General features: G+C 36.9%; 1 protein-coding gene across 5 annotated transcripts in view; it reads left to right on the top strand.

Annotated features, from left to right (window-relative positions):
* CCSER1 (coiled-coil serine rich protein 1) overlaps positions 1–23,886 on the top strand; it is a 709,724-nt gene that overhangs the window by 411,228 nt on the left and 274,610 nt on the right. For all 5 annotated transcript variants that reach the window (XM_056332770.1, XM_056332760.1, XM_056332788.1 and 2 more), the window contains exon 9: positions 22,739–22,816. In XM_056332770.1, coding sequence (XP_056188745.1) covers positions 22,739–22,816 — 78 coding nt within the window. The remainder of the gene's footprint in view (positions 1–22,738; positions 22,817–23,886) is intronic.

A 23,886-nucleotide genomic window follows, 5' to 3' on the forward strand; every position in this document is an offset into this window, starting at 1 on the left:
GCATGACTAATTTATGTCACTTTCCATTTCCTTGCTTCCATTAATGTGGAATTAAGAAATTAACAGTGACTCCACGGGTAATGATATGTACTAACATGTCTCATAATTATTCATACGTTCTCCTGATAAATTTTTAATCTTCCTTCAGATCTGTAGATGAGAATAAAATATGCACATCAGTATTAGCTATTCACTGTGATATGTCTCTCATAGGCTGATTAGGCTGTGCATTTAAATTAGGCTTGGAAATGTCTATGATACTTTGGAATGGCAGTGTTAGGTGAGTAAAACCAATACTGCTCATAGCAGGATTTCGGACTTCTTTTTCCCTCTTCCCCAGAAGCTTGCTGGAGGTCCCCCAGGCAGTCCCTAGTGGAGCAGGTTGCTGGTTCCCATTCCTTTATAGAACTTTCTTACCTTCCTTGAACTATAGAAAGAGCAAGTGTGACAGGCTGGCCAGTAAGGGGTACTGAAGCCTTCAGATCCTTTTCTTTCATGAGCAATAGGTGCTTTCTGTGTTTCACAAGCCACTTCTACAGCGGCTTGCAAGGAATGACTTCATGTCTAGAAGGGCTTTTCAACCATGAAAACAATGCTTTTATTCAAAAAACATATTCCATACCCACCAAACGGTAGCCTCCCTTGTAATTAGGAACTAATATATTATTTTCTTGAACAGAAACAAAAGCCTAATAACAAACAAAGCTTTTATTTTAAAAGGGAGAAAGCACAACATTTCCATTATTCCATGGGACATTTTACTGAATGTACAAACCGCTGAAGCACTTCGGCACTTGATAGTGTCCTGAAACTTTTCCTCACGCGAATTTATTCTGTGGGATACAGTTCTAAAGCTGTAAAACTTTTTGTCTTGTCTGTCTGTCTGTCTAAAAAGCCTGTTGGTCAGTTTTACATGAGAGTTATTAGGCATTACTGGTTTCTTGAGATTTTCTGGGAAAGAGTTAAATGCGTACTCTTTAAGATTTTGTTGAATGCAGCACTAATGTGTTTTAGAAAGAGATTGTATAGAATATGATATAGGTAATTTCATGGTGAGAAAACAAAATATTTTTCATATGGGTTTGCCATAAAATCTTTGGCTATATAATTCTTGGTATTACCAGAACTGACGTTTTCAGGAACTATCCCTGTTGTGTAAAGTACATATATTTTGATTAGTGGAAAATTATAAGCATTACTACCCTCTTTCCCCTCCTGCCTTCCCCTCCAAAAAGGGCTCAAATCTTAACTGTTGATATTTAATAGTTATCCTTACAAAATACAAGGATTTTTTTTTTCCAAAATGGTTTGTCAAAAATGAAAACTATTGAGAAAGTTATACACATATCCTTAGTAAAAACAAACTTCAAAATAAGTCTTAAAAATTATAAAAACATTGTCCTTCTGGAATGTAAAAGAAATAGAAGGGGGGAAGCCTCTGAATTTATGTATCAGAGAATAGTGTGTAGGAAACCTGCAGTCAGCAAAGCTGCTATAGAACAGAATACAGAACGTTACTGTTCTTTGGTAGGTAATACTTCAGTAAAATATTACAGTAAAAGTTGGAGAATATGAACTTTTCCAGGAAATCTTTCCTGTCTGTTTTCTTTCTGTTCCACAAGACAAAATAGAAAATAAATTAATACACTGCTTTTGCAGCTACATCAAATCCTTGGAGGCCATATTTCTTCAATAGTGTTGTCCAGTTTTTCACACATGCATCTATCAATGTTGGCAGGTTCTCAGTTGCTTCTGACAGAAGATACCATGTTATCCACTGTAACGTTGCTGCAAAATGGAAATTCAAGTGATACTCCACCAAGTCCACCATTTGTACCCAGCAATTCGAAGTTACATGCTGCATGCATAATTTGTGATACACAAAAATGGGATAGTTTTACATTTTCAAATGCTTACCCCTGCAAGTTCCACCAATTTTAATCAGTACAGGTTGGGAAAAGATAAAGTCAACTCTTAAATGAAATTCAAGTGGGATTCTGGCATATGTTCATTGTTAAACACTTGCTTTATTACTTTGCTAACCTGGAATCGTAAAGTAAAATATTTGTAGGAACTCAATTCTATTCATCTAAAAAACAGAGCAAACATCTCAGCACTTATACTGATGGATGGGAAGCCACCAACGCAAAGCACTTCCTAGCCATAGTAACAGTTCAGCAGTACATGCCACAGTTTTGTGCATCTAAAGTCCCAGTATGGAATAAAATAAATTGTTTTCTTAGCATGTACTTACTTTTACCTTTTTTGATTATTTTTTTTTTCTGGCATCTTTAGGAGAAAATAGAAAAATGTTTGAAGCAACAGCAGTCTCAAATCATTCGTGGTCACATATGGACAAGGCTTTGGTTGAATTTTAAAAATACCAGCGTCTCCAGGAATTCTCTGACACAGCCAAATCTTACAGAAAGAATCAACATTGTTCTTTCAGTGCCTTTTGCTGATATTTACATGGCCACTAAGGAAAGTGCTTCTGAGATTGAAAACCTCTCTGATAACTGTTAAAACCAGAACAAAATCACTTATGATTAACGTTTTTCTAGGTGTTTGATAAGCATAATAAATTTAATTTTTAAACAAAATGCTTAAACTTAGAATTTTTTTATCTTGAAAAATGTAAATTCTGGATTCACTTTCCGGGTTGTTTTTTTTTTTTTCCTTTTTTGTTTCATAGTTTTTTTCCAACTCTTGATGTAGTGTGTTCTGTAGTGTAACAGAATTTAAAGCCTGCTTTTGCAGGCAGTTTGATCTAATTCAGTGTTGCCAGAGTAACATAAAATTCTGACTTCAGTATTTGGCAGGCAGACAAAGGAGGAATTGACTGTCAAATATTTTGTGTTTAAGTATAATTATTGTGGGTCTTTATTTTGTAGTGTATTGGGTTATTTTTGTTCCTCTCTAGGTTGTAGCTAATGTCTGCTTGAATGAGAAACTGTAATCAGTTGAAAATATTGTAGATATAAGAGCTATGCCTTCCAACATCGTGTATCCACAAAGTTCTTTGCTTTTTCACAGTTTCTAGTTCTCACTGTGAAATTATAGTGCTTCCTTAAAATTGTACAGATGGCATATGGTTTGCATAAACTTTCATATGAGTGTTTTAATGATTGCCACTTCATAATTAAGTTATTAAAGATCAAGCCAAATATTCAGCACCAGGTTTTCACTTTAAAAATCCTTTAAGCAATTGTTTAGAACATTATAAGCTATCTTAGGCTGAGGTCGGCTTTGTTCATTTTGAGTTTTAGGTTTTTTTCCTGAGTCTGAAGCAAAGATTTTGAAATATTGTTGTGGAAAGCAGATGTTTACGTTGTACCAGTGTTCAAATGTTCATAAACCAGACTCTTCTGATTCTAGAGGGGTATCAAACAGCATGTATTTGAACGTAGCAGAGTCTTTGCTTGCTTTTATTCTTAACTAGGTCTTAATAGTTAATATCACAAGGATGTTGGAGTAGTAATCAACTTTCAAGCTTTCTCAGTTGCATGACCCTTTGATGAAATTGCCAGCTGCATCATGCAAGACTGAAATATGAAAGCGAAGCAGGGTGGTGATTAAAATTAATTTAGATAAATAGAAATGGGGATCTATTTTACCAACATGTATTTAAAATTTCTGGGAGTTTCTGGATGTTAAAGGTGGGGAGTTTGTCGTTCTTGCAGTAATAACAAAAAAAGATTTTTAGTTGAAGCAAGTTCTAATAGAGATATTTTGTTGATGTAGTAGTAAATTCCCAGTTTCCAGTAAGGGAAGCTGCACTAAATCAAGCAGAATGAATCTACAAAATGCTTAATTTAATAAAATTAATAAGATTACATTTCCCATAGCTGCCTGCCTTCATATAGGTCCTGTGCTAGGAAAAAAAAACAACAAACTATAGACTCCAATGCACCTCTGTGGTGTGGTTGCATCCCTTATGGACCATCCTTATACTGGAATCTCTTTGCCCATGACACAGCTTGTTATCTGGAGGCTGCAGTAAGCAGAAAGATCTTATTTTTTGCTTTGCTGATGTTGTCTGGGTGTTTGGCTCTTGCAGAAGATTGCTAAGTCAGTTGTGACTAAGAAAATAGTGAGCTGCCCAGAATACCTTGGAATCAATGAAAATCAGCTTTCTAATTCACTAGAGGCACATTGTCAGTAAGAGTTATCAAAATATCTTTCTATTTGGAGCATGTGCCTTATGTATCCTTTGTTTATAAACCACCACAACTATAGCTTAGACTTTTTAAAAAAGAACAGCTGACCCATTGAGGAACAAAGTAGTGAGCTAGTTAAGATGCACAATGTTCTTGCCACATATGAATATTCTAGCTGACTTTGTTCCTTTCTAGATGTAACCTGAAGTTGCAACTTCTATTACATTACTTTTCACACTTTTTGCATCTAATATGTAGCTGTATTTTAGTTTTTCTCTCCTTTATAAATCTCTCAAGACATTCCAAAAGATATTGTTACTTAATCATTCATGAAGTGTTAAGTTATTTCTTTCTGCTTTTATACATTGCAGTTGTCAAGTACAATACAATGGTTTAAACGTTGGTGGGGATTTTCTTTCAAGGGTGCTTCATAGCTAGAAAATGCTTGGGGAGCGTTTTTGTCGGCTTTGTTCCAATTCTTCAGCTCTATGTACAGTATCTATTTAGACAAAATATCTGCTAAAAATGGTGCATTATGACAAAATAGTTAATGACTGTTCAGAATTCTCACTTTCTCACAAATGGAGAAACTCCATTACACATAATGAAGGATAAAATATAGGAGTAATCTAACAACACATTAGACCAGAAGGTTTTCAATTTATATATTCAGCAAAGGCTAGAACTGGTTGTTCATTTATTGTTTGTAATACATAGGTTTGAATGCTTGTCCTCTTTACAGACCCAAAGTTTAAATGACAGTGTGCTCTGGGTAAAATGTGGGGAAGATTGTAACCGTTTTGTAACTGCATTTAATTTAGTAACATGAAATATCAGTTATTCCCGAAGGTATTGTGTAGTTGTAGATCATAAACTTTCGGCTTAAATTAAACATCACAGCTGGTTGCCTTAATTTGATGCATTATACCACAAATGTTTCAACAGCTTGACTAAAATGAACCATACTGCAAATTCAAAAGAAGAGCGAAGGTCAATGCACATGGTGCCTTGTGATTTGCAAATTTCTTTTATTTGGATATATTAAATGTATTCTGTGGAATTTAGCTTAGAGGAATGGAATTTGACAGGGTAGAACAGATTTGCAAAGGATGTTCAGTCAGTTTCAGTTAAAAATAATATGGTGTACTAAGGAAGTCCAAAACACTATAGCCGTCTCAAATTTTCAGAAGGCAATTAAAAAAAGTATCTTCTGGATAGCCAGATCTTCTGGATTCTTTCATACATGTTTATATAGACACATGTATTCCATAAAATTCATAATCATAATTTCTAATCCATTCATCCCATGAAACTATTGCTTTCTAAGAACGTAGACAGTATGGTTGGTATCTCATCCACATTTAGGGGATTACTTAGTTGAAGAAGAGAGATCTAGGCATCTAGAGATATCTAACCTGTAGCTGTGTTTCTGGTGGACTAAGAAAACGCGTCATTTTGTGTTCAAAAAGACCTGGCAACGCAAAGCAGCTGCCATTGCTCCCTATCTATTCAGTCTGGATCTAGTGTTATAGATTCGTATCTGAGTAATAGAAAACATCAAACTGAGTTACAACAAAGGCAATTAAGGTAGTCTGAGCACACTTCAAAAAGCAGCGTGTTTAATACTGATTGCTGGAATTCTCTGTAGCCTTTCTTTTTAATATGCACAAAAAATCCATACAGCTGGTAACTTATCTGTAACCGTACTTGGTGTATGTGCCTCTACATGAAGTTGAAAAACACGATCCAGCAGTTTTCACTCAACCCAGCAATAGGTATTTCTAACTTGTATTTGCTTTAGGAGTTTGATCTGGTTCATAGCACAGTTAATGACTTGTCCATTGGGGAGCAAGCCCTACAGAGCATTTAGATTGAAGAAACACCGGCTGAAATTTTTTGGTTCTGTTTTCTTGTCTGTATTGGTTTTTGTTTGGCTACTACCTTGCTTGTGTGAGACAGAAATAGGGCCTTGCACTAGGGTTATTTCTTGTAAGGAATGTATTCTTATACATTTATTAAGTATTTTTACCAGTTAGGTTGCTCTATGTTCTTCCTTCACCTAATGTCAAGGTTTTAATAATTTTTTATCATCATATGGTCTTCTGATCTAAACTGTCAGTGTTCTTACGTCTATGGTACCTGTATTGATCTACTGAAATATCCCAGTTCGGACAGAGCAAAGTCCATACAAGTACTGTTGCTGATATTTTTTCTGCAATTAGCAGCTAGTATTCTTGGTAAAATACTATTATTTATTTATTCGGTTAATAAGCAGTGACTGTATCTACTTCATTACCATCTTCTGTGGTTCCCTGAATTTCCAGATACTTATTTTAATCATGTTTTTAAGCTTTTTTTCCTATAACATTAAAATGGCTGGTTTTGTCTTTGCTACTGCTGTACTTCAGTTCTGCTTTCCCATTTCTTTGCTCTTGCAAAAACAAGCATTCAAGTATTTTTTTGCGTTTCCCCAGACATGTCATTTTATATGGAGCTTAAGAAAACATTAAAATTCTGTGATTAGATTATTAACACTGCGTAATAATACATAGCAGGAGTAATTATTGAGAGACTAAATCCCTCTGACTGTAAAGTAAAGCCTCTATTTCTTAAATTGCAAGTGCTTGCAAATTTATCCCTCCACTTTAATACTGATGTGGTGTTCGGATTATGGTCCTTAAATTACTTTGCCACCTATGTGAAATTTAGTATAGTTTTTTTCTTGTTTTACACCTGAAACTCAGGAGGTGATTTAGCACTTTTGGTTGTTAATGTTTGGATTCACACTGTGTGGCCCAAGGTCAAACGTGGTGCAAATTCAGTATTTATAATATATCAACCTTAATTGCTTTCAACCTATGTAGACTCAAGACTTGTTGCTATAACATGACTTAATGACCTAAGTCAATGCTGCTTTAAAACATTTCCATTCTGTTTGTTTCCACCATTGTAACCATTTACTGTGTTAATAAGAAATGAGGTACATTCATTAATTTAAGTAATTATTTGATTGATTTCAGTCTGTAAAGGTAAAGTTACATACTTGTAATAATACCTGCTAAAGATTTACATAAATAAAAGTAAACAGACTGTTACATTCACTGGAATTATTTTTTTTCCACAAAGCACTTGTTTTCCAATCTCCAGGTTATGGTTTTCATTATGTTTTTTAAAATATCCATCATTTCCTTCAACGTAATTTCTTGTATTCATGTTTATTTTTTAAATGCCTTTACTTCCATGCTTATGCCTCAGTGTTTAATTTAATTTAGTTTTACTTGACAAGTTGATGGCAACAATTGTTGCTCATTGGCGTTTGAAAACTTAATTCAGTTGCTGACAGTATGTTGTGCTGTGAATATGTAAATGTTATTTTAATCTGGTGCTATAGAAAGTAAAGTACTTAACACCCCTTTCTCCTCTCCTCTGGTTTAAGGGCATGAATTTATCATATGGCCAAGTTTTAGAGACTACGTGGGTTTTTTGGTTGTTGGGGTCATCGTGTCCCCCCCTACAGTTCTGCTTCTGGATCCTTACCTTGAAAATCGCTTAAGTTTTCAAAAACAATTACTACTCAGGGGTCTCACAGAAGTTAATACAAATCATGAGGTGCTTCCACCATTTGAAAAATGAGTTGTTCATGGCCTTAATAACTTAATCCAGAGCTGCATTCTATTAAAAAACAAAACCAAACCACAAACCAACAGCACCCCACTCCAACCTGCGTGAGTGTGTCGTCTGTTTAATAAAGTGCTTCAGAAGTCTGGATGGCATGGATGCTTGGAAAAAATAGTTCTAGACATCCTAATCAAAAAGAATAGTTTAATTGTCAGTAATTCATAAATGGATTTTAATTTTTTTTAAACCTGTATCTGAGGCTGAGCATCAAAATTTTCTATGCTGATCACAGGGAAATATGATTGAGAACAGTCTTTCTTCAGTTAATAGTGTAAGGCGATCACCAAAAATTTGTTTGTATTTAAAAGATCAACTCTAACATTTTGTAGTCTTTGAACTACAAGTCCATCAACTGGCCATATGAAATTCATTTTGATATAACCACTTTACAATGAAGACAGCCACATTGTCCAAGAAGCTGTGTCCCAAGGAGATATGTAAAAGTATTTCTAAAAGAAATATCACAAAGCAAGGATATCCTATTATTGCTTAGTTCTGCCACATGTTTTTTATAAGCCAGTTATTACACTGATAAGTGAAAAATTCAAATCTGCCCTTTTTGTGGGGTAGAATTAATGAGAAGTACCTAAATGATAATATTGTTTATATGACTAAATTATGGAAATATAATTACAAAACTTTGAAGGAAAATGAAGGCTGCAAAGTAAAGCACTCCCGTGGGAAGTACGATAGTGAAGACTGCCTTCGTTTCTGCTCGTGGTCCTGCTGGCAGTGATAAAATTTCCTGCTGCATGAGCCACCTTCCTGCCTTCCTCCTCCTCACCTCAACCCCCAAAAGCTGGAGAAATTAACCTTTTGTTGAGAATTTATTGCTTTTAATGTAGTCATTGTTATGCAGTTCAGATTTTGTTTCCTTTTTTTCAGCTAAACACAAAATGTTTGTCCTTGAGAGCTAAATCCTTGGAATAGCGTGTCTAAGCCTTGGAAATTTCCACCTTCCTGCCAGAAGTTGCTGTTGAAGGATGGAGGCCTTAGAAATCAATCAAAAAGTTGGTTTTTACACGAATTAATTTTTCATAACACATCAAACGCATTTTTTTAAAAAAGTCCCAAGACAAAATAATCTGGCAAGAAAAACCACTCACTGAAAGTTGAACTTCAGCAAAGCTATTCACAATGGAAAACTATGCCTTTTGAGAAACAGCAAAGGTTGACCAACATTTTGTATGGTTGTTACTATTAAGGAACAAGTAAGAGGGTAATATGTTTATATGGTGTCATTCAATTAAAAATCCAAAACAAAAACTTGAATTTGGAAAGCAGTAAGCTCTAAAAATTCTGTAAACAAATCTTCTGACAACTTACTACAGTAGAAATGAACTGGGTTTATTTTTTTTTTATTATTATTATTTCATGTCATCTTTGGAATCTGATTCACTGGGATATTTCATGTGAACTAACGTCTGACTGTACTTGATTTCCCACAGGTGCCAAAGCATTTTAAGGAACATTTTCCTACTACCACATCAGTATGATGACTTTCACAATAGATTACAAGGGCTAGACAACTATTCTGTGACATCCTGAATTGCATAAATAATAATACCTGTTCAAGCATGCAGGAAGATGTTATTTTTTTCCCTCTGATTTTCCACAAATGTTTATAATTTGATTTTGTGGTGTAGTATTCTGTCATTTGTATTTCTGACTAAAACTTGATGTGCTTATGGTTCACGTTTGCAAAAGAAGTCTGATGGGTATACATGATTTTGAAGCTTTCTTTTTGGATAGGGAATGAAGTGATAAACTGGGTATGCTAACCTGGCAGATTGTAATGACATGGTACACTTGGGGAAATCAGAATTATTGTTCTTCACAGAGTAGCATCCTGGTACTACCACTCAGTAACTGCAGGGAACAGAAATTCAGAGATGGATAAAGAAACCATCTGTGTAAAGCAGTCAGTCGAAACACAAGAGCAGACATAACAGAGGGGAGTATATGAACTACGTGACCTGTACTGCAAGGCAATTTGGTAAGAATCATTGGTATAGAACATTGGATTTCTGGTGACTACCTTTTTGAACTGCAAAATTAATGGAAATGTAAGAAGAAAGGGTGTGTGAGAGAAGTATGGTACAGCACAACTCCCTCTCTCCCTTTTGACCTTGGATCTCTCTTTATGTCCGATTTAAAGATTTCCCTGGAAAGGCAGAATCAAAGGCAATGTCATTTGGAGCATTTTTTTTTTTTTCCCTGAGAATGTATGCCTGGGTGTTAAATTAAATTTTCTTTGGGCTTTTCCTAGAGTGCAAAAGAGATACTTTCGTTCTACTAGGTATAACTTCAATAGTTGAGACTGTTTGTACTACTGATGTTACATTCATGTTAGATTCTTCAGCCTTTCTTTGGACCACTGCAGCTAAATTTTCCAGAATTCCTGACCTCTAGCAGTAAAGGCACAGTGCAGCAATATACTTTTGTCCTGATTGTACACTCAACATTTCATTCCACTTTTCCAGGGGCACTTCAACTGCACAGTGCATCTCCTGCAGGCTCACAGGAACTGTGAGGTGGGGTGACCCTGGCTGGACCTCAGGTGCCCACCAAAGCTGCTCTGTCACTCCCCTCCTCAACCTGATGGGACAGAAAATGTAATGAAGGGCATTCACAATCGCAGTCACTCAGCGATTACAGTCACGGGCAAAACAGACTCGACTTGGGGAAATTAGTTTCATTTATTACCATTCAAATCAGAGTAGGACAATGAGAAATAAAACCTAAATCTTAAAAACACCTTCCCCCGCCCCTTCCTTCTACCCAGGCTCAACTTCACTCCCAATTTCTCTGCCTCCTTCCCCCATAGTGGCACAGGGGGATGGGGAATGGGGGCTGCGTTCAGTTCATTGCACAGGGGGAGGCGCCTCGCACTCTTCCCCTGCTCCAGCGTGGGGTCCCTCCCACAGGAGACAGTTCTCCATGAACTTCTCCAACATGAGTCTTTCCCATAGGCTGCAGTTCTTCACAAACTGCTCCAGTGTCGTTCCCTGCCACAGGGTGCAGTCCTTCGGGAGCAGACTGCTCCAGTGTGGGTCTCCCACAGAGCCACAAGTTCTGCCAGCAAACCTGCTCCTTGTCCCTTCACCACAATTACAAAAGAAATCCCCCACGATCCTTCTGCTCTCTGACATTTTCAGTCTACATTTTGCCTGTTACCTCCCCCAGTTACTATCCTTATCTTGAATTCCTCCTGCCCCACATTGGGTGCCAACAAGGACTGTGGTGGGTTGACCTTGGCTGTACACCAGGTGCCCACCAAACTATTCTGTCACTCCCCTCCTCAGCAGGATGGGGGGTGTGGGGGATGGCAGAGAAAGTAAGGTGGAAAAAACTCGTGGGTTAAGATAAAGACAGTTTAATAAAGCAAAAGTAAAGGCTGTGTGTGGAAACAAAGAAAAACAAGATTTATTGTCTACTTCCCATCAGCAGACAATGTGCAGCCACTTCCTGGGAAGCAGGACTTCAGTACGGACAGCAATTACTCCAGAAGAAAAATGTTGTAATCGAGATTGCCCCCCACCACCTTTTCTCTTGGCTTCTATTGCTGAGAGGACAGTGTACACTACAGAATATCCCTTTGGTCAGTTTGGTCAGCTGTCCTGGCTATGTCCCCTCCCAAGATCTTGCCCACCCCCAGCCTACATGAGGGGAATGTTGGAGAGACAGTCTTGATGTTGTATGAGCACTGCTCGGCAATAGCCCCGACACTGGTGTGTTATCAATACCATTCTAGCTCTGAAGCACAGCCCTCTGAGGGCTACTGTGGGGATAATTGACTATTTTAGCCAGACACAATACACAACAGTAATTAGTGACAAGAAATTTTCCATCACACGTGTAGGTTGCAAAACTGTTGAAAGCTGAGGTCATCTCACAGTGCATATGTAACTGCGTTGTCTAATGATGTCTTTGCAGCTGGAAGTGATTTGAACTGGAACTTCAGAAGTGTTTTTCTCTTTAAATTGGATTATATCAAGAACAGGAAGGTATAATGGTGCGTGGCTTCCATCAGTGGAAGGCACCACCTGTCACCCGCTATTGGAAGGATGATCTTTTTCACCTATGTAAATGTGCATATATATATATAATTAGCAAAAGTTTATAATGTGTTTAGTCTTCTACTGTCCTGTCCGCTGTGTACCATGTAGGGTAAGCATGCATCAAGAATTGTATTTTTTCATGCCATGATAAGTAAAGTTTCTAGGAATCAATTCCAGCTGGCTCTTAGGACATGAACCGTAGAGGACTCCATTTCACAAAAAGCATTCTTGTCTCTGATGACAGCCCAATATGTTAAACGTGCCAGCTGTGTGGACAACAAGTTAATGGAAGAGGTCTTCTTATCTTCTCTTCTGAGAACTTTGTAATGCAGGAGTGTGTATTGACAACTGGTGTTGACTGTGTCCTCCACGTTTACTTGTCAGACAACCCAGACTGCTGGACTTTCATATAAATTTTGAGCTGTGCAAGCTGCTTTGCTGAACACAGCAGGGTCCTGGAGGTGGGGAAGGTGTGAGAAAGTAAGACTGGTGCTTTGCAGTGTGGTGGAGGCTATACTGCCCTGCTGTTAGTGTGACTGGGGAGTCCTTTATTCTTGATGATTTTGTGGAGTCCCAGCTACAGAACCCAATCTAGCGGCAGCCTTGCCTTGGCTGCGGTGTAGCCACCTGGAGTTTAGCCAGACAGAGAAACCGAAGCATCCTACATGAGGCAGTGGTTGGAAGGTGAAACAGCATCACCCTACCCTCTGAAGGATTGCTGACCATGACTCAAAAGTCTAGATACACATTTAGGATATAATATAAAACAAATGTATAAAGTATGTGAGTGTGATGGACAAGACAGGTGCTCCCCTTGCTGTCAGGGGAAAAAAAGGGTAAAGAGGGTAACGAAGGTGCTATGTGTTTGTATTTTCATGTGTCAGGATGTTCTAAGGCCATAAAAGTTTCAGTTCAGAGATAACTTTTGCACTGAAATGACTTTCATCATTGTCCTCCTCGTGATACCTTTACTTCTTCACTTTTGCTTGTGTGCAAATTCTGGTAGGAAAGCAGATGCTGTCTCTTTTAAGTGATGCTAGAAAAGTCAGTGTATACAGAATAAACTGAGCATCTGTTCCTGAAAATGTTGAACACTGCATCACATTTCAAGAAGCTTGCCACTCTTTTGACATAGAGTGGTGCTTGTGAATAACAAGTCAGTTTTGTCTGCAGCATTTCTTGAACATATAGCTTGGATAACCTGAAAGTTTAAGACGACCTACTTTAGAAATTCTGTGGAACTCGTGAAAAATGCAGCTATTTTTTCCATAAAAGACAAGATACATCTTCCATTTCTGATAATATCTATACATTGAGATTGCATTTGTTCAAATAATTCTATTTTATTTTCCGCTTTTTGTATTTCATGTTTATGCAATTTGGAAATAGAGGTGTGATGGCCTACTGTAAATTTATCATTGAAATCAGAGGACAGAGGCTTTTTGTTGCCATGAGTGGAATAGCATGACATAAAAGCTTAATATGTGAAAACTGACAAATCTTCTGGTTTTATAAAATGCGCAACAATCTAAACCATTTTGTCCATGTACATCTGGCTATGAGAGTTCAGTGGTGTTCTGAGCTGTTGTCTGTTGAGTCAGTTTGGGTTTCAAGAAAATGTATAGGAAACTGGGAAACAAATTAGTTGATGTCCTGACAAAAAAAAAAAATACAAAAAAACAAAAAAACAAACCAAAACCAAAAACCAAACCAAACAACCAAAAAAGCCCCCCAAACCCAAACCAAATCAAAACAAACAACAAAAAAAATGTGGGTGCTGTTTATGTTATGGTAATTCCTTGAACCACGGATATCTTGTTACGGTGGACACTGCAGGAAGTTTCTGGAGAAAATGGAAATCTGAACTAAGTCGCAGTAGTATGGTGTAGAAACACAGGTGCTTACCCCATCCCAAGATCTCACAAGTGAATTCTAAATTGCTTTGGCCACCAGCTTTTGGATGCACCTTTAGAGGGTCTTGTACAGTCTCTTTCCACTTCTGTGTTAATAAAATACCTGTTTCTTTAGCATGTTTTCTAACTTTGATTCAGTTTGAAATTTTGAAAATCGATTGAGAGCTGCCATGCAGCTCCCAACTGAATGCAAAGAGTTGTAGATTAAAAGAAGTTGTTTGGGATCTTTTTTTTTTATATTGTACATATGTTTGTTGTATTTTAAAAATGCTAACCAGTACTTAGTCCATAGATGATGTTGTGTGGTTGCTAAATAGTTATAACTCAAGATCAAAACATCCAATGAGCTATTTGATGATGGTTTTAGTAGTAGTGGTGGTGGTGGTGGTGGTTGTGATGGTAGTAGTAGTAGTAGTAGTTTTGGCAGAGACTTTTTTTAACATGACTTTGTTGTGCATGGGTAAAATCACCCATGGACTGTAACGTTGACTTAGTACTTTTCACTGTATTTCACTAATTTTGGTTACTGAAATATAGCCTTTTCCCCTGTCATCCACACCCCACCACCCAATTACATAAACTATACACTTATCTGCCACATTAGTCTTTGTTTATGGTAAGATTTTTATTTTTTTTCTGTGTCTTCAAGTATTCCTGATTTAAACTTTGGATTCTGGATCTTCCAAGTATAGTCAGGTTTGGATTTGCATGTAAAAATACGTAGACAAGGCTTGTTTTTCAAAGTTGGTAATGCTGTGTAGACTATTTTTATAATACCCAGTTTGAGAATACACACTGTTGTTAGATCACATGACACTTATTGCTGAAATATATTCACAGAGATTACTATTTTCTTTGAGCTTATATTAATTAGCTGGAGAGTTCTCCCCAGCATGTGCCATTTGGTGGCTTTTGCTCATTTTTATATTTTCCTTTGCTTCTAGTATTATAAGCTTAACTGAAGAAGGAGGAAAAGTTAGGTAGCTTTTCCTTATTAAGAAGCAAGGAATAACTGGATGAAAAGTAGAGGCAACCGGTTTCTTATCTGTTGAAACAGTGTGAGATGGGTGCTTGGAAGGCTGATATTGCAATATTTCAGGACAGAGTGGATTTGGTTTAGGCTTTATAGAATATGAAATAACTGGGACAGTGCAAGGGTTTATCCAGCCCTTCAGCTGTCTGTGTCCAGTGGTGGCCACAAGCAGCTGCTTACAGAAAAGCTGATACATGAAAGCACATGCTATTTTCCTCAGAGCTCTCCCAGTCCATCACTTTGCAGCTCGGGACACTCCTGAACTGCTTGTTACCTGTTTATTTGTTAACTCCCAAAGGATCTCTGCTGCTTGCTTGTCCAGTCCAATTTTACAGTGTAGTTTTATACCTCCATCTTCTGCTGCAGCCATTCATTGCATCTTTTAATATGCCTAGTTTGACAATGCTTTTGTTTCTAAGCTGTCTTTATTGGTTTACACTAACAGATCAGAGGGAATCCCTGGTCTTTGACCAACATACAGGATTCAGCTGTTGTCTTCTGCATCTTTACAAGATACTGTAGTGTGTAGCATGTGTTGACAGATGACACATCTTCCTAGGCAACGCTGGATTATCTAAAAGCAGTGCTTACAAACAAATCCCTTTTTGATAGTAGGCACACATTATGAGCTGAGACAGCAGTGAGGCAGCATTAAAGAACACTTGTACAATTTTTAGCAAAACAATTTTATCAATAATAGTGTAGAAACACTGATTATGAGCCAATAAAGAGGGTTTATTTAATAGATTGGATTTATATTACGGTATAAACTGACTATTGATGTTTGTCAAGTGCCATAGGTTCACCTTTATCTCTTTTTCACTTGTTTTCTGAGGCAAAATTAGAATTTATTCCTCTTTTTGGCTGAAAAAACTCTGTAAGATAGTATCAGGGTGTCTCTTTAGACTTGTATAATGTAATTCTTATGCTTTTATGACTAAATCATAGTTTGAGTTGCAATTTCTCATCTTCAAACAGTTTGGTGTGACAGCTGCTTATGGTCATGTTTATAAGTCGTCTTTTTGGTTCCATTATTGCAGTAATCTGGGGACCATAGCGATGTGGTTTGCTTATGATACATGTTAGTGGGAAATAATGGTGAGAAACTGTATTTTTAAAAGGGCAGATTTTTTTCCCAGTACTCTTTCCTGAAGATCCTGTAATGCTTCTCGAAATAGTAAGAGAAAATTTATTTCCCATTCTTTGTGCTATAGCCTCTTTGTGCATATGCATCATAACCAAAACTAGAATGTAATGGTTACTTTCCTTGTACAGGATAAGAGTTGTTAATATCTTTTGCAGGTGCTTTGAAAAGTATAGCTTTTATACATCGATGAAAATGTTTTGCTATGTTATTTCATTACTTTCATCAACTGAAATCAAAACATCAGTGCTGTAAATGATTGACTAAGTTCCAGAATCAAATGATTTGTTGTAGAATTTGTAGCAGTCACATGGCCTTCATGAAGTTAAACTCCCATAGTTGGGAAAGTTTCTGAATTAATTAAAGAAATATTTGAAAGAAGAGGAGATTGATACGCTTCTGACCCATCTTGTGCTGGAATGCTACTGTGTCTTAGTCTGTCAAGTATTATCAAAAACATGAAGGCTGGTTTGGATTGCTTTAGTATGGTAAAAGTGGAAGCAGATTTTGTTGTCTGGTCAAAACTATTCTGCTTTGACAAAGCAGTACAAAGCTGCTGAATGTTACTTGTGAGCCTTGGTTAGGTGTGCAAAAGTATTTGGAATGTCACAATAATGCATATAAAAATGTTTTGGTTCTGTCTGACTGAATTAAATATAATGTACTTCATATTTAATTTTCAGTATCTCAATTGAGGTGAGTGAGTAAGAGTGGAGGGCATGAGTGATGAACCTGGATTCACAGTAAAAAGGTATCTGCTTTAATAACTTTCCAGTGTCAATTATGGGCAAAACCCATGCTATGACTTCTCCTGAGATCAGATTCACAAAGGATAGAATTGCCTTTTGGTCCTTGCTTAAGCATTACTTGCCTGGGAAAAAGTCTTTGCAGTGCATCTGAGAGCCTGGTGCAGCGACGGAAGCTTTTTCAACAAGCGATGTCACTAAATCCTATTCTGTGTATGTCTCTTCAGCTTTTAATGAAGTTCTCTGTTTCTCTGTAATTCTCCATGCCCCACTTTCCCATACAGTGCCTAAACATCCTTCTGGGCTTCAAAGTGTTACCTGGGCTGAAGACACCGCCCGGTGTGGTTGGGGCTGAGCTGAAGGCACTGCACAGCTGGCTGCCAGCTGCACAGCTGGCTGACTTTGAGCTTGAAGCTCTTGCTGAAGCCCCTTGCCAGCTTAGGCCCTTTTCATGAAACTTACAGAAACTTTACTTTTCTAACTCCGGTGCTTGGACTAGTTAGTATTGACCACTGTAATAAAAAATTACTGAGGAACAGATGGACAGGCAGTGTGATCACTTCCAGCGTGTGCATATAAATATGCACAGTTAATGGACTGCATGTGAGCGCAGGACAAAACCAAGTCACATAGTTGTCCTATTTCTGGCCGTGCTAAACGCAAACTGGGTTCTATCCCAAATACATGTCAGAATGTACAAATAATTTATTGACTAATTGGCATAATGTCACAGGGAAACAACTCGAAGAATGGCAGGGGTGTGTTGTTTTCAGTATTGCTAAGTATATTTACAGTGATTCAGGGATCATACATTGTAAATATCAGTGAATAAAATTGCAACCTTATTTATCACAGAGATTGGTACATGTTTTTATTGATTTTCATGGTGGCAGCAATTTTTATGATTATTTCTCTCTATTCATTTAACCAACAAGTGATCAAAATCTGCCCCATGCAATTGTTGCTGGGACAACTTGAAAATGACCGTTTCATTGTGTTTGTACTATGCACTTTAATGCCACGATTGTGAATCTCATTCCATAGAACAGCAATCTGTAAAATCATTGTAAACACTTAGCTGTGTGAGGTTTAATTAATGCTAGAAGCCTTCAATAAACATCAGTTGCAATTTGGAATGTGCTGAGTTAATGATTCCTGCACTCTGCCTAATGCATGTGCTGTTAAATCTATGTGCAAAGCGGCTGGCACTGACATTAATCACATCCCATGAACATCCCTGTGTGTACAGAGGGAAGGGAAACTGCAAACCAACATAAACAGTCGATAGGCAATGCACTTAAACATCTCCACGTAGAGGCCTTAAGGACAGAGTGCACAAAGTTAGCATTTCACATGGTAGGGAAGAAAAACATAACGAAAAGTTGGTGAGTGCCTTTGATAATTTGGAAAGTTAATAAAATAACTTCTACAAGTAAAATTTTCTTTTAAATGTGTTGCAGAATCATCCGGTAGTTATTGCTACAGGATTTTCATAATGCTGTTATTTTGTATTGTATTTGATTAACCAGAGAGTTTTTCCTTCAGTGAATACAGATAGTCACTAAAAACCCATGGAAGAAGTTATGGAAAAAAACCCTCAACCCTTCCAAAACAAACTGTAAAATTTTGTTCATGTACCCATGCAGAACCTGCCAGCATTTAAAATTGTGTACACCATGAAAATGATAAATGTAATTGCTCTAAAAAGGGATAAAGGAAGATGAAACCCCAAGGTTATAAACTGTGTGCTTTCTTTTTTGACCAAACTTGATAGATTTGTGTTTATTTTCAGGTTAGTTTTGGGTGTCAGCACAACTCTACCAGCTGACTCATCAGCGTACCAACTAGAGGCGATGTTGTGGCAATGTATTGTAGTGAAAGTAGGAGTGCAGGACTAATTATCTAATCCATTTTGTCCCAGTCTAGCTTCTTGGAAGGGTTAATTCCCACTACTTTATGAGAACGGTACTGTGCTACTCCCACAAGACAAATACTTGAAATAAATATGTTTATATCCTTCTTTAATATTTAGGATAGTGATTTTATAACTTGCAGTTGTTTCTAAAAATATGATCACTGGTTTGCTTGGCCTATAAGTGATTTAATTAGAGACTTTACTTGCCTCATCTCCATTTTCAGTTAGTAAACTTAGGAAAAGATCAACTTAAATAAGGTAAAACTTGGTTATTCTCGATGATCAAGTATTTTACAGCTGATGGGTTAACAGTTGCTGGGTAAAATAACAGTTACCAGTTTCACGTCTTCAGGGGGGCTGTTTAGTACTGTTCAGTTAATTAAGTGAGAGCTGTAATTGGAGAGAATTTCACTGTCATGCATGTGATGTCCATTTAGAAAGAAAGTGCTGAAATATTGTGAATCGAAGGTGTACAAATTGGACCTTTGAACCCAAATTCATAGTCCTGCTTTGCAGTAATCCCGCACATAATTTTACTGAATGCTGTTCCGTGTTGGGACTCTCAGAAAGTAACTGAGCCCAGAAATTCCTATCCAAAGTCAATGTCTTCAAGTTTAATGGTGTGAAGAAAACTGCTTTTCTGCATAGGGCATAAGACTTGGACTGTGGATCTGTGCAGCATTCCATAATGCTGTAGGTGGCTTCACACATGACATTGAAAAATAAATCACCTGTTGACTATTTTTCTTCAAATATTTGTAGGAAGATCAAGTCAGTAGTACTCTTTTTTTTTTTTTTCTTGTGTTTTGATGTTGCAAAGCTTAGCATCCCTGTATCACGATTTCTGAATTATCAAACTGGGATAATAATGTTGTCTTCTAGACTTGTTTGTTGAGTGTCTTCTATTTTGGGACAGGACTGTGTTTATCTAGGTTGTCCTAGCAGTGGTGTAGCAGTGATAATCTAAAGACATACGGATTGAGAAAGAGCTAATTCTTGTTTAGATGAGCTATCGTAAGACTTGGGGTATCTTCTTGGACATCTGGGTGCAACCAGAACACAAATCAAGACTAACAACAGTGCGCATTAGAAGTTCAAAACTGTACTTGTAGAGATAATTTCTGCATGAATGACTATGCTTGATGTGTCACCCTTTTGAATGTTTTTATGACTGCACTACTGCTTGTTTTCTCTTTCAATAACTTTCTCAGCTTTTGGGTTTTGTTGTTGTTGGGGAGGTTAAGATTGGCATCACTTGTTATGACCATATTATTCATAGAGTGTGACCATATAAAATTTTTATTGTGTTGCACTATTCAAAGCATGCATGGCCACGTCTGGCCCATATATGAATGTGTGATTTGTAATTTTTTTTATTTTAGAGATGTGATGAGTAGAAAATGTTCCTCTATACTTCCAGTGATGTATGTACATAAACTTATTTCTTAAGGTAGCATTGATTTATTATGGGAAATATAATCTGTAAGGAAATGACTACGTGCCATACGGCTTTACTGAATGACTGATTGATAATAATAAACAATACCAGGTATTGCATTAAAATATAAATTATAAATTGTAATACCACGTGGAAATGGAGTCTTTTACCTTCTGTTGATGCGGTAGATAAAGCAGGAAATAAATAATCAAAATACATTTTATTTTCAAAAAAAATCCTCTGATTAGAGAAATGCAGTGCTATTTTAATATAGCATAGACGGGTATCTGCCATTGTTTAATGCTGTATCTTAAAGCATCTTTGAAATATGCTTTTGAAAAATAAAGTTAAAAGCTCAGGTATGTTTGCAAAATCCTTATAATGAAATTATGTGGTGATCTCATGACCTTGTAAACATTTATTTTTAATTTTGCAATACATACACAAGTGGTAATGGTGATATTTAACGTACAGCATGGTCCAGTCAGGTAAATGGGAGTCAGAAGATACACTTTTCAAGGCTCTTTTCCTGTCTCTGGCATTCATCAGCTCAATGGACTGGGAGATTCACTTTTTTATGTGTTTTCTGTTTCTGATTAGATAGCCTGTGCTCTCAAAGCTTGGAACCTTCTTTTTTTGGTAAGGTTGTACAAGCACTCAGCGCAGCTGAAGGGTTTTTCTCTTGTAGAGCTTGGGAATTAAATGTTTAAGAAATTTCTTGGGATTATAAAGATTTCAAATTATTATTTTTTTTAATAATAGTAATAACCCTTTCTGGCTTGGATCTAATAAACCTCTGCATTATTGTGAGTAAGGCTACCTGGTATGACTATAGTGAGGCTCATAATTAAGATTTGAAATCTTCCTAAATATTTTTCATCTTCACAGAGCTGTGATTGCACTTTTAGAAGGTTTTTTTTTTCATTAAACATATTCAGACTTGACAGTAACTAATTATTAAAGTATTACAAGCTGCTTAGAGACAGGCTTGTCTTAACCTTTCTTGATTCACACCTGAATGAATGCTGGTTTTGATGTCTTCTGGGTTTTTTTCCCCCCAGTAACTTAAAAATATGTATTTGTGAATCCACAGAGAAAGTATGCAAATGTTAAAGTTGATCAGATAAGCAGTTTAATATTGGTCTTGGTCCAATCGTAATGTTACTTGAACATTCAGCCTCTGAATATCTGGGTTTGTAACTACAACGTTCATGGAGCTTCTGAGCAGTAAAATGTTATTGCCTACATAAGAAAGTAGATATATAACAATGTCTGTTTTCTAAACACCTAAAAATGCTGTGGGCAGTGGACTAGTAAATTCAAACCTTAAGAAGATGAAGCTTTTCTGTCAGAAATGAGATTGCCTTTGCTATGAATTGCGTTTTAACTTAGCAGTTACATTAAGAAGTTTGGGCACAAGTTGTCTCATACTAGTGAAGTGATTGGTTTGATTTCCGCTTCACCCCCATTATTTGACAACTTGAAATACTGGAGGTAGGGTCATTAGGGGTTGTCTTCTTGCAGCTGTTTACATGGTTTTGACCAAAATTCACTTAGCATAGTGATGTGCATCTTGCCTTGAAATGAGTAACATGAGGTACTTAAAACATCTAGAAGAGATACTTCTAAAGGAAAACACAACTTAGGCAATACCTTAAAATAATAATATTTCTATGTCTTTATCTCAGTAAAAATGAAATTCGTTCAATTTACACAAATTCTGTTTTGCTGTAATACCTGTCCCTATCAGTAAAACAGACTTTTGTACTTGAGGAATTTTAGTTAGTGTATTGTACAGATATAGCTGAAGAATAATACTGAACAGTAGATAGGAAAACATCAGAGCAGTGAAGGACCTTGTGCTCTCTATTCATGGAACCTTCCCCTCCTGTGTGCCTTTTCCTGCCTTACCCCATGTATTTACAGTTTTTTCATCATATGCTTTTTCCTGGAAAATAGTGTAGTACATGTAAGGGCTTGATCAGGATCAGCATTTCTACTTAGTGATAAGTTTCAAATGAAGTATCAAAATACTTTTTTTGGGTGAAACATAATTGTCTTAAAGTGCCCAGATTTCTTTGCTCAAGCCTTTCTCCAACGTTCCATGCCATACTTCCACAAATCATTGAAGTATAGAGGGGCAAGGGTGGGAGAAGCAGAAATTAGTACAATACCCAAGAAATGTTAAGGCTTTGCTAACGTGTTTGCATCAGGCAAGGGGAAGTTGTCTCAGCGTTGCGATCTGCAGTGAAGTCTGCATGTTCCTTAATGTTTCTTAAAAAACCCCACCAGTTTCTTTGCTGTTGGAGTGGTGCTGATGTTTGCAAGAATCACCACAGCTACCTTGTGCTCTGTACCATTATCTGCTCTGGAAGATGGTTGCTTTGCGTCATGCTTCAGTGACATCCTTCTAGTGCGCCCAGCTCTACTGCACAGTTGAACTATCTGAGCCTACTATCTGTTTAAGAGAAAGATAAGTTGATAAAAGGGACTATCATTAAGGAAATCAACCTCCCAGTGAGAATAGTCCCAGAATACGTCTATTCTGAACAACTGTCCATGCAGGAGTTTTGAACTTACCTGGATATTTGTAGCTGCAGAGCCCAGTGACTAAAACCATGACTCACCTAGGATGTGTTATTTTGTTTTACAGGAAAAGGCTCAGTGCTTTCAGAAGGCTCTTGCTTCCCAAGCAGATAAATCCACGCAGACAGAACTCATAGGCCATGATGTAAGTAGCTGTGTAGAACAGTATTTTTTATCATCTTTGTGGGTGTTCAGACTTCTGTCAGCCTGTTTGCCTTTGCTGCTGTTGTATCCGTGTGTTGATTTAGTGGGATTTACTGGAACCCCATTCATCTGTTGCTCTTCAATGATTCTAAAATATGCTCTGAAACATGAGAAAACAATTACAACGACCTGCCAGCACACTGATGCCCTATTAATTTTATGCTTTACAAAGAGCTGAGAATTAGCATAAGTGAATGTGGAAGATATGTATTAGTGGACTGTAATTCTTTTTCAGTATTCGTTTACACACTTATTGAGAATTTAATGAGGTTGTTATGTTTATAATCACCATATGCTGCCCCAGCAATATTTGTGTTTTAATAGATAATGGAATAAATACATTTTTGCCAAGTGATGTTCAAATTCTGTTTCCTGAAGAGCATCTGTCAGAATTTCTGCTAGAAGGTGAATAGGTAGTGTGTACCCTCATACAAGAGCACAGGCAAGGAAGATTCCTTAACTGTAGAGATACGATTTTTTCCCTGTTTTGGTTTTTTTTTTTTTTAAGTATTCTGTCTGTGGGACATTGGTTGAGTATGTGTAAGAGATTCACTTGTTTATATGAGCCTTCTGGAATAACTTTGATTAAGAATACCACAATGTGGAATATTTAGTACAGTTCTATTCTGTGATTTGAGTAAAATCTTACAATACTTCTTACCAAAAAAGGCTGTTCTGCAAAATAAGGCTGTAGTTCCTTGGTGTATATTGACATGCTGCTTCAAATTTATAAAAAGAACACTGGAATTAAAGCCAGTTTTGAAACCTTTCTTTGAGTATGTTTTGTATCAGTGTAACATTAAAGGTTTGTCTTCTGAGTCTCTGGATAGTCATCTGAAGATAGAAATATAAAAAATTTACATTTTAATCTGGAAAGTTCTTGAAGCAAGCAACACTTTGGTATTTTTTCAGGCTGTCTTTTAAGCTGGTTCAAGCCAGGAGTACTAACTGTTTTTGTTTGAAGTAAAACACTTTGGACAAACATGTAGTCATTATTATTTTTTATAAGTA

The sequence above is a fragment of the Falco biarmicus genome, chromosome 1 (genome assembly GCF_023638135.1).
Source record: "Falco biarmicus isolate bFalBia1 chromosome 1, bFalBia1.pri, whole genome shotgun sequence".
Taxonomy (NCBI): Eukaryota; Metazoa; Chordata; class Aves; order Falconiformes; family Falconidae; genus Falco; species Falco biarmicus.